The following is a 12427-nucleotide window of genomic DNA, read 5'->3' on the forward strand; positions in this document are numbered from 1 at the left end:
CACACCAAGCACACACTAGGGACAATTTAGAATCGCCAATGCACCTAACTTGCATGTCTTTGGACTGTGGGAGGAAACCCATGCAGGCACAGGGAGAACATGCAAACTCCACGCAGGGAGGACCCAGGAAGCGAACACAGGTCTCCTTACTGCGAGGCAGCAGCGCTGCCACTGCGCCACTGTGCCGCCCCACATTAAAGAACCATCAACAACAAATCAAATCAAATTAATAATATATTGAACAATTATTATAAAAGTAAACTTGAATAAATCAGACTCTGTTGCTGCATGAATATAAAAAAAAAATCAAGTATGTATTCAGGTAAAGTTTCACTTCCGGATGATGGATTTGGCCCAAAAGTTAATACAGATCTACAATTTTGGTGTAACGATCACAGGCCAAATTTCATCCATCTATCTTGTTGTGTTTTTGAGATATCGTGTTTACACACACACGCAGACATAATTTCAAAAATTGTATTTTCAGACTTGGGGAGGTCTAAATTGTCAAGATTCATCAAAATGTCGAGGTCAATTTTTTTCATGATTACTATACTTTCTCTCTACTTCGTATACTTTGTGTGTGAAGTGGCAGGTGAATTACTGTCAACAAAAAGCAGGCACCTGAGAAATAAACTGAAACGTTACTCACTTGTGATTTTTCTGTCCATACGGTAAAGTTTTTGTTGACCAGCACATTCCGATTTCAGGTGTTTGAATTACGTCTTGATATGCAACAAGTGCAAAGAAAGGCAGCACATAAATCGCATTCTATTCCACAGACTTTATGCGCGTATTCAGCTCGCTCTGTAACCGTACATGCTGCGTGAACACCTGGCCTCCTTCACCAGCCACTGTTCACTGGATGAATATGTGCAGGTGGCTCGTGGTGGATGACTTTCAGTTTTAAAGTTAAAAGTGATAAGGGTTAAAAAAACTAACAGCAAGAATATTCATTCAAAAACAAAAACTAAAATTATTTTCAGTAATTTATTATTTTATTTCAGTTACTCTTTCCAGCTACTTTAAAAGTTTAGCTTAGTTTTAGTTTTTCATTTCGGTTTTGTAATTATTTTATTTCAGTTTACGAAAATGTTTTTTTAATAATAGTTTCAGTTTTGATTTTAGTTTTCGTTAACTATAATAATCTTGGAACACACATCACATCGCAGCTTGGTGTATAAGGGGCTACATAGCCGCTGACTGGTAAGAGTTCCCATGCTGACTCCTGTCCACTGCCGTAAGCTCCCACAACTAGGCCTTGGAGCAAAGGAAGGTGTTGGGCTGGTCTGATGAATCCTGTTTTCATTTTGATTATGTGGATGACTGGGGTGTGTATGCGTCTTTTACCTGAGGAAGACATGGCAGCAGGATGCACTATGGGAAGAAGGCAAGCCAGCAGAGGCAGTGTGATGCTCTGGGAAATGTTCGGATGGGTAAACTGTGTCTTGGCATTCATGTGAATGTCACTGTGGCATACCTACCTAAAGACAGTAGCCGAGCACACTCCTTCATGGCAACAGTATTCTTTTAGCAGGATACTGCACCCTGACACACTGCAAAAACTGTTCAGGAATGGTTTGGGGAACATGATAAAGAGTTCAAGGTGTTGATTCGGCTTACAAATTCTCCACATCTCAATCCGATCAAGTATGTGTGAGATGTGCTGAAAAAACAGATCTGGTCCATGGAGACCCCATCTTGTAACCAACAGGACTTAAAGGATCTGCTGCTGATGGCTTGGTGCCAAATAACACAGGACACCCTCAGAGGTCTTGTAGAGTCCATGTCTGTTAGTGCTGTTTTGGTGGCTTGACGGGGAACTACAACAACATTATTTTTATAGCACATTTTCATACAAATAATGTAGCTCAAAGTGCTTTACATGATGAAGAAAAGAGAAAAAAAGACAAAGTAAGAATTAAAATAAGACAACACTAATTAACATAGAATAAGAGTAAGGTCCGATGGCCAGGGAGGACAGAAAAAACAAAAAAACTCCAGACGGCTGGAGAAAAAAAAAAATCTGCAGGGGTTCCAGACCACAAGACCACCCAGCCCCCTCTGGGCATATTAGCCAGGTGGTTGGTGGTTTTAATGTTGTGGCTATTCGGTGTTTATTCAGACATCTGCCTGAAATTTTACTTTGCTACTTTTATTGATTCCATCCCAATCTGATTGTTCAGTCATTTGGCCTTCTGCTTGTTGTGTCCTGTCAAGTTTCATATAGATTCACCAAAGCTGACCAAAAAAAAAAAAAAATAGCTAAGGACATATGTACAAGAGTGCAAGCAATTTTGTCCTATTAAAGGAGGACTAGAAATACGTTTCAGGTCATCATTAGAAAAGCCAGACTTCTTTTAATTGATTTATTGCCATTTAATCAACAACATGTGAGCGGTCCCTGATGAACATGGGGAGAAGTTCCACCAGGACCTCAAACAAATGGTGAGACGTTATAGTGGAGAGTGGAGTGAAGCTTTGTTAGCAGACATCCGCTGGTCATTCCACTGTGCAACACCTTCAGAGGATTATATGAGGAAAAAACTAGTGACTACTGTTTGAAAGTAATAATTATATTGAAATAATTAAATGTGTAATTTGTCTTTTTTTTTTTCAAAATTAAATAACTAATTTTATTTTTTTTTCTTTAAAATACTATTTTTTTTTATTTTAAACATTCATCTCAAACAAATTTTATATGACAGTGCAATTTGGTTGCTAGATTTGGATTTAGAACCCTCAAATCAATAAAGAACCACTAAAATTTTTGACAAGAGTGTAAAAAGTTTTTTTTTTGCTGGCCAGAGTTATTATTTTATTTGGTTGTTTTCTTTTGTTTTCAGATTGTTATATTTTATTTAACATTATATTTTTCTTTTGCCATGACATCATACTCATTTTTCACAGTCAAGGTTTTTTCTCTGGCTGAGGTTGAAATTTTTTTTTTGGTTAATTTTTGAGTAATTTATTTCTGTTAATGTTACTTTTGTTAATTATTTGCATTATACTTTCTTTTTGATTGTGGTTGTGTATTTATGTATGTATGCCATGGTTGCATTCCTTGTGCTTTGTCGGTGGTTTCTCAAGAAGCTGGCCACCTGCCCATCACTGCAAAGAACTACCCTAAGCCCTGTAAAGATGGGGTCAACCCACAGTTCCTTGCGGTTTACACTTGGGAGTAATAAGTTTATTGGTTTTGTGACATAACATAACCATGATGGCATAAATACTGGAATCATGTTACATGCTTCCAAAATTGTGGATAACTTTATAAAAACATTTGTGCATGCTGTTCTTGTAGCATGCCTGGTATTAGACCTTTTATGCTTATTGATTTTTCACTTCAACAGCGGGTTATGGCTTTGTCTTTTGATATTAACCCTTCCTATGTTTTTGACTATGCTTCCTTTCTCACTCCTAAGCTATTTTTGCCCTAATGGTATACCATATCCATTACTTGGCAAAATAAAATGCATCTTGGGATATAGGAAGAAAACTAGAGTACCTAGAGAAAAAAGAGAAAACAAACCACAAAGAAGGAAAAAACACATAGGCAATAACCAGGCATTGTAGGTAGAAGTTCTACGCATTGTAACATAATGCTATGCATACAATTTAAGGGAACCTACATGAAAGCATGCAAGTATTTTCTCCAGACGGTTGTGACGAGTGCCCTCTACTACACGGTGGTGTGCTGGGGAGGCAGCATAAAAAAGAGGGACACCTCACGCCTGGACAAACTGGTGAGGAAGGCAGGCTCTATTGTAGGCATGGAGCTGGACAGTTTGGCATCTGTGGCAGAGCGACGGGCGCTGAGCAGACTCCTGTCAATAATGGAGAATCCACTGCATCCACTGAACAGGATCATCTCCAGACAGAGGAGCAGCTTCAGCGACAGACTGTTGTCACTCTCCTGCTCCACTGACAGACTGAGGAGATCGTTCCTCCCCCACACTATGCGACTCTTCAATTCCACCCTAGGTAAATGTTAAAATTATACAAAGTTATTGTCTGTTATACCTGCATTATTATCACTCTTTAATTTAATATTGTTTTTTATCAGTATGCTGCTGCTGTAGTATGTGAATTTCCCATTGGGGATTAATGAACAACAACATTTATTTATATAGCACATTTTCATACAAAAAGTAGCTCAAAGAGCTTTACATAGTGAAGAAAAGAAAAATAAAAGAGAAAATAAGAAATTAAAATAAGACAACATTAGTTAACATAGAAAAAGAGTAAGGTCCGATGGCCAGGGGGGACAGAAAAAACAAAAAAAAAAACTCCAGACGGCTGGAGAAAAAAATAAAATCTGTAGGGGTTCCAGGCCACGAGACCACCAAGTCCCCTCTGAGCATTCTACCTAACATAAATGAAATAGTCCTCTTTGTATTTAGGGTTCTCATGGAAGGACTGATGATGATGGTCATGCAGACTTTTAATCTATCACTGTTGGAACATCACGGTGCTTTGAGTAGATGGTGGCGCAAGCCACCACCATAAGGACACCAGAAAAGGAAACAGTATTTTGACAGTATTTGATAGTATTGGAAGCAGTATTTTGATAGTATTTACTTGGTGTTTTGCAGTTTTAAAAACATTTTATTATTCTGCTATTCCATTATCAAAAATCAAATTTGTTTTTGTTTACATCCATCTACTGGACCCACTTACCTTTAAGCTATGATCCCAGGAAGCCAGAGCCCATCCCAGTATATACATTCTGAGAAGATGTAGTCACCACACAGACAGTGAACAGACCAGTCCCTTGAAAATGTGAAGTAGCTAATTTCATAGCTAGTTAAAAAAATATATTTTTCTTATGTCTACTTCTAAATATGATATGCCTCGAAGCAATGACTTACATAATATCCCAAGAATGTAATGTTTCAAAACCAACCTAGGCTCTCCGCTTCTAATACTGTCAAAAATTAATTGCTTCATAGTGGAGCTGTTCATATGATCGGTCTAATAAAAGATTTGTTAGCATTTTAAAAATTTCCCATTGAGCAGTATGCAGAATATACAAAATGATTCTTTCTTGTTCCATAGAAAGCAGACACAGGCAAGAGAAAATTAAGCTGCATCAAGTTTTGAGTCTAAATAAATATTTATAGGGCACTGTGTCAAAGTTCTGTAGGCCTTAATATACTGAGCACTTACTTAAATGTTACTTTACGGTTCAATGTAACTATCTAATAAAACTGGTCATAAAAACAAGATGGATTAAACTAATCTTAGGCTTTCCATTTGACAGCATATACGACTAAATGAGGACTTTTGCTGAACCTATATACAGCCCTGGATAATTGCAACAGATATAGTGAGCAAGCTGAATTGCTTATTTAAAATAATTTATTCCAAACATTGTACAATGTTTCACAAAGCTTTGTCCATTTTAACAAATGTTTAAGAATGTCTTACAAGACAAATGATATTCCAGGATTCAAAGAGGTTTCATAAATATTCCTGCTTCTTAAAATACAAAGGTGTTTATTGCAATTTAAAAATTATATGTATATTGAATATATTATGTAAAAATTACTTTCTTGCACGTAATCCACATAAATACATAGAACAAACTAGTAAATTATATTAATACATTATTTTATACAAACTATTAATGTAGAACAGCAGAAAGGTTACCTTTCTTTCTTTAAGAAAATGTAAATGAAGTGTGTGGCTAATTCTATAAACTAATAAAACAAACTGTCTTTTTATAAATTGTATTTGTACATACATTTGCGGTTTGATGCCAGACAAGTCTGCGAGTACCTAAAGGTGACCCCTGAAGTTTAGGATTTACTCCTCAAACCGGTAAACCATGGCTGCCTCTGCCTGACTTTTGTGTAATTCAAGGGAAGACAGACTAACAAACTTTACTTTCTAGAGCAGGGGTGCCCAATGCGTCGATCGTGATCAACCACTAGATCGGAAAGGTAGTGCAGATAGATTGCATTGCATTAAAAAAAATTTTTTTTTAAACTTTAGTCTATCATATATCCTTCCTATGGCATTTACCACTTGATTGACATACAGGGCGGCCAGTCTGAGATCTCTTTTCTTCTAACACATACGATCAAATGCGCGAGCTACTGCAAAACTCCGGCTGTGATCTAGTTAGCCTTCCAATTTATATCGACTAAAGAAGGGATTTTAAAAAAAATTGTTTGGGGAGGGTATGGGCTGGATGTAGAATTGGAAGAGGATTTTTTTTTTTTCTCACAATGTCACAATCGAAGTGCGTTTGTCTGATCTGTCAATCTATCATTGCTATTGCATAAAAGGAAAATGTGGAAAGGCACTGTCGAACTGTTCATAAAAACTATGAAACTGACTTCCTTACGAAAAGCGATCTGAGAAAGAGAAAGGAGAGGGAACTGAAATCGCAGTTAAATCGGACAGCCGTCATTTTTCACTTGGCTGAATTCAAAAGGAAAGGCAGACACACAGAAGCATCGTTCCGGGTGAGTCACTCGATCATTAAGCATAAGAAGTCCTTCCAAGATGGAGAGATGATAAAAGAGGCCTTCATTGAACAGATGGCTAAGGAGAAATTCCTGCTGAGATTTCAAGACCCCTGGCTGGAGAAAAAGGAGTTTCTTCTTGTCATTAAACATGCAGAATACAAGCAACTTAATAACGATCGATGGCCGCTAGACTTGGCATTTTTCTTCCGATCTTACCAACATGTTGAATGAGCTTAATTTACAGCTGCAAGGAAAAGACAAAACCAAGGTCAATATGATTAGCTCAGTTAATGCTTTCAAATGAAAAATGCAACATCTGTCCTCAAAGCTGCAGAGCCTTGATTTGGGGAACATCCAAAACCTCGCATCAGAGCTGGAGACGCAATGGAAGGCGTGTGCGCAACTTGACAGCATACACTACACAGAACAGATTGAAAGTCAGACTTTGACAGACGGTTTCAAGACTTTGCTTTACTTGAGCCAATTGCTACATTTAAGTGCTATTCATTTAGGGAAGATGTTGAGGGTGATTCACCCGCATCAAAAATTGCAACACTGTTTCACCTAAAACTCCTCTACAGTGGAGGATGAGATTTTGACACTACAGGATGACATTCAGCTGAAGTCTGGGGCTCATGGACAGTTTTGGAACTTACTCACAGAGGAAAAGTACCCAGACACGAGGAAATGTGCTGCCTCCTTGACTGCATTATTCGACTCTACTTATTTATGCGAGTCAGCTTTTTCCCACATGAAGATTATTAAATCCAAATACTGTAGTGACCATAAATGTATTGAATTGTTATTGTGCCATAAGGGTTATTCAGTTATGCAAGGTACGACAACATATATTTTATGAATAAAGTATACTCAGTATATATATATATATATATATATATATATATATATATATATATATATATATATATATATAATTTTTAATGTAGGTAGATCATTTCAACCTGGTCATTTTAAAAGTAGCTTGCAAGCCGAAAAAGTGTGGGCACCCCTGTTCTAGAGCAACTTTCTATACTTAACATTATTTCAAATAGCTTTACAAGTATATAACTATGATATAGTTATTTACTTATTATAAATATTACTGTTTAAAATATTTTTACCAAAATAAACTAATAACCTAACTTCAAATTAGGCTAACAACAAACTCACTGAATCTAATTCTGGTTAGCAAGAATCCAGAGTCTATTGCCAGCTGTCCTGGTCACGAAGGGCATCAGTCAATCATAAAGCCAATTAACTGGGATACATTTCAGGTAAAGTTCGCAAGTGGATCTTCTGTAAAACACTTTGGATCAACTGTACCTTCGTGTTTGTTCATTTATTCACAAATTCTCCAGATCTGTTTATTTCAATAAATTTTGTGGGAAGCCAACCTTTATCAATACTGCTAGGAAAAGGGCAAGAGCACCCTGGACAAAGATGCCTGTCATCACAGTGCACAGTCACTCATACAAGGCCAGTCTTGAATCATTGATCATTCTAATCTGCGTGTTTTTGGGATGTAAACAGAGAAGAGGCATGTAAACTGTGCACAGAGGCAAACAAGGCAAGGGTTTGAATTGAGAACTCTGGAATTGTAAGGAAACCATTTCAAGTACTGCATTGACATTCACTTTAGGTACCACAGTTCAAAATGTAAAGAAATAATTAAGTTTTCTTTTAAAAGTACCTACTATAATACAACTGGAGAAATACAAAACTATGGGAGAATCTGTTTAGCATGTTATGTTGTAAACTATTGTTTTGAGCATTGTTCAGTTTGTCACATGTAACACCTTTCACTCAATACCAAAAATATAAAACAATCTGAAAATGTTCATTTTCTTACAAAGATCTACATTATAAACAGGATCATTTCTATGAAAAAAACAATTCTCCTCAGTGCATGAGTCTGAATTTCATGGGTAACCTTTAGGCTTATACTTTAAATCAGAACTTTATCATCATTTGAACCATAGCTGCTTTCACTCAGGGTGAATGAAAGACAAGTATTAAGTATCCTTTCAAAGGAGTCCATGTGAGACACAGCTCTCACTGTCTTTTGAGATTATTTTACACAAAGATGTTACCTGCATAAAGTGCTAATATGATTTAGACACAGAATGACCTGATGCAGCTCACAGGCTGAGGAGAGATATGTTTAAGCAGCATGTGGTCCAAGGCAGGTGGCGAAGCAGACTCAAGGCTAGAGTGGTTATTATGAAGACAGCATAGATCGACATGAGCGACAACAGGCTTTGCTGTAGTACCAGTGGCTGCATAAATTCACTTTGAGTGCAAGAGAACAGTTAGTGTTGGGCTGGTCCTGACAACTTTCATCTGTAGAAACAGTGAAAAACAATGAGAGAACAAAATGGCAAAGATGTGACAAAAGTACAGCTAAGAGTCTGAAAATGAAAGCATTTTTAATTTTAGTTCACAAAATCTTGGATCATATCATAATAATTGTCCAACTATCCATTTTCTGGACCTAATTATTCATTTATAATTGGGTTTATAGGGTCATTATTTTCATGGGTACAGAGTACAGTGAAATTCTTGCTTGCGTGTGCTAAACAACATGCAACACTTTACCACTTTTCAATGCCAGGATTAGTGAGTAGATATACCTTACCTCAAAACACCTGTCTTCCTTAACTGAATAAGCTCAGAACACATAGGGAGATATTATAGTCATGGGGGACTTTAATTATCCAAACATTAACTGGGATAACCTTGCAGATGGAGGAGCACAAGAGCAGGAGTTTTTAGAAGTAATCAGTGACTGTTTTTTAACACAGTATGTTAAAGCACCAACACAGGGTGAAGCCTGTCTGGATTTAGTATTTTTAGTATTTTGTAATAATCAGGATAGAATTGAGGGTGTAGAGGTGATTGAACCACTAGGGTCAAGTGAACATAATGTAATACAATTCTCAGTATTTTGTAAGAGTACAGATGCAAAGACTAAAATTGTTAAGTTGAACTTTGGTAGGGCTAATTTTGAGCAGATGCGATAATGTCTAAGCAGGATACACTGGGATAAGCTTTTAAGTGTGGAGACAGTCGAGGAGCAGTGGAACAGGTTTAAAAATATTTTACACATAATTCAGGACAGATACATACCTAAATTTGGAATTAATAGGAAACTAAAAAAAAACCATGGTGGATTAATAAAGATTTAAAAAAGAAGTTGCAAAGGAAAAAACTGCTTTATAAGGCATATAGGACTTAATGACTGCGAAGTGAATTTTAGAGCATATGAGAACATGAGGGCAACCATCAAGAAGGATATCAGGGAGGCTAAAAGACAGTTGGAGAGGATTATGGCAGATAAGGCGAAAGATAACCCTGAGAGATTCTTTCAGTATTTTAGTAGTAAAAGATCAGTCGAGGAGGAGGTCAAGTACATCAGGAATAGTAAAGGGGAATTAAAAGATACAGAGAGTGAAATAGCGGATGCCCTAAACTTACATTTTTCTGAGGTGTTTACAACTGAGCAAGTGGATAACCTCCCAGAGGTAAACGGGACTACTAAGGAGGTACTGAGGGAGAAGTACTGCTCAGATTAAATAAGCTGAAATCAAACAAATCACCAGGATTTGTATATTTACCCTCGAGTTCTTACGGAGGCTAGTGAATACAGATATAAACACGACACATATTTTTAGGAAGTCCCTGCGCACTGGAGAGATTCCGACGGACTGGAAAATGGCAAATATCATCTCATTATATAAAAAGGGTGACAGGGCAGATCCAAGCAACTATAGGCCAGTAAGCTTAACATGCATCACAGGAAAATTAATGGAAGGAATTAATAAGGATAAGTTTGGGCAACACCTGGCAAGGACAGGAGTTATTCTGAACAGTCAGCATGGGTTCAGAAGAGGGAGGTCGTGTTTTATTAACATGCTGGAATTCTATGAGGAGGCAACAAAAGGATACGATCAAAGTGGAGCTTATGATATTATTTATCTGGACTTTCAGAAAGCATTTGATAAGGTGCCACATGAGAGGTTGGGCATCAACCTAAAAGAAGTGGGAGTTCAGGGTGATGTTTTTAGATGGGTGCAGAATTGGCTCAGACACAGGAAGCAGAGGGTGATGATGCGAGGAACCTCATCAGAACTGGCTGAAGTTAAGAGTGGTGTTCAGCAGGGGTCAGTGCTAGGGCCACTGCTGTTTTTAATATATATAAATGATTTAGATAGGAATATAAGTAACAAGCTGGTTAAGTTTGCAGATGATACCAAGATAGGTGGATTAGCAGATAATTTGGAATCTGTTATATCATTACAGAAGGACTTGGATAACATACAGTCTTGGACAGATTTGTGGCAGATGAAATTTAATGTCAGTAAATGTAAAGTATTACAATATGGGCAGTAAAAATGTTAGGTTTGAATACACAATGAGAGGTCAGAAAATCGAGAGTACACCTTATGAGAAGGATTTAGGAGTCATAGTGGACTCTAAGCTATCAACTTCCAGACAGTGTTCAGAAGCCATTAAGAAGGCTAACAGAATGTCAGGTTATATAGCGCCCTGATGTGTGGAGTACAAGGCCAAAGAGGTTCTGCTCAACCTTTATAACACACTGGTGAGACCTCATCTTGAGTACTGTGTGCAGTTTTGGTCTCCAGGCAACAAAAAGGACATAACAGCACTAGAGAAAGTGCAGAGAAGAGCGACTAGGCTGATTCCAGGGCTACAGGGCATGAATTATAAAGAAAGATTAAAAGAACTGAGCCTGTTGAGTTTAAGCAAAAGAAGATTAAGAGGTGACATGATTGAAGTGTTTAAAATTATGAAGGGGATTAGTACAGTGAATTGAGACTGTTATTTTAAAATGAGTTCATCAAGAACACGGGGACACAGTTGGAAAATTGTTAAGGGTAAATTTCGCACAAACATTAGGACGTTTTTCTTTACACAAAGAACGATAGACACTTGGAATAAGCTACCAAGTAGTGTGGTAGACAGTAAGATGTTGGGGACTTTCAAAACTCGACTTGATGTTTTTTTGGAAGAAATAAGTGGATAGGACTGGCAAGCTTTGTTGGGCTGAATGGCCTGTTCTCATCTAGTGTGTTCTAATGTTCTAATATATCATAGTATTATATTATTCAGTAGAATTCTGGCAAACACTGAAAGCTAAATGTTATTTAAAAAGGGAATGACTGGAACCTGATGGTGTAAGGTAGGCCCAAACACAGAACAGGACATCATTCAGACCATTACACTGATGATGAATCAGGGTTTGAGGTTGAAGTACATTTCTGGAGAAGGGTCACTCAAACACCTACATTAATTCACACAGGAACAATTTTAGATGGCCATTTAATCTAATATCTACATCCTTCAGTTGTTGGAGGAGTGTATAGAGTTAGGAGTAAATCTACCCTGACACAAGAAGAACATACAAACTCACACCAGACAATGGCCAAACTTTGATTTAGGGGTATACATCACTACACCGTCCATCACACAATATTATATTAAAGTTAGGGGGCATCAAATGAGAATTTAATGACCAAGTATGATTTAAATGTCTGTGCTCTGCCAGTGTGATGTCAATGTTGTCTGTTATTTCTATTAATTTACCACTTTGGACTAAATATAACTTAAAACTGCATACACAATAAAGTGGCAAACAAACAAGTTTTATTTCAGTTGTGATTAAGAGTTTAAATAATGAAATGTTATAAAATCATTTTGCATATTTTCACAATTGTAGCATAGGGAGGTAAATGCTTTGCTCAAGAAAACAGCCGATCTGCCAATGCACACACTACAAAGACAGCAAAACAACTTGCAGATATTTTGTTTTGTAAGTTATTTTGAACAAAAGCAGTTCTTCCATAACTAAATGAAGCACAAATAAAACTTTTTATTCAGGTTAGATGTGAAGGATTTTCCCCAAGAGCAACATCTCCTATTCCTATACATAT

The 12427-nt window shown here is 37.1% G+C and overlaps 1 protein-coding gene across 1 annotated transcript in view; it reads right to left on the reverse strand.

Annotated features, from left to right (window-relative positions):
* Positions 1–7835: 7835 nt before the first annotated feature.
* adamtsl2 (ADAMTS-like 2) overlaps positions 7836–12427 on the reverse strand; it is a 165489-nt gene continuing 160897 nt past the window's right edge. The window contains exon 19 of the mRNA XM_051931763.1: positions 7836–8816. Coding sequence (XP_051787723.1) covers positions 8695–8816 — 122 coding nt within the window. The 3' untranslated portion in view covers positions 7836–8694. The remainder of the gene's footprint in view (positions 8817–12427) is intronic.

Source organism: Erpetoichthys calabaricus, chromosome 9 (genome assembly GCF_900747795.2).
Source record: "Erpetoichthys calabaricus chromosome 9, fErpCal1.3, whole genome shotgun sequence".
In the NCBI taxonomy this organism is placed as follows: Eukaryota; Metazoa; Chordata; class Cladistia; order Polypteriformes; family Polypteridae; genus Erpetoichthys; species Erpetoichthys calabaricus.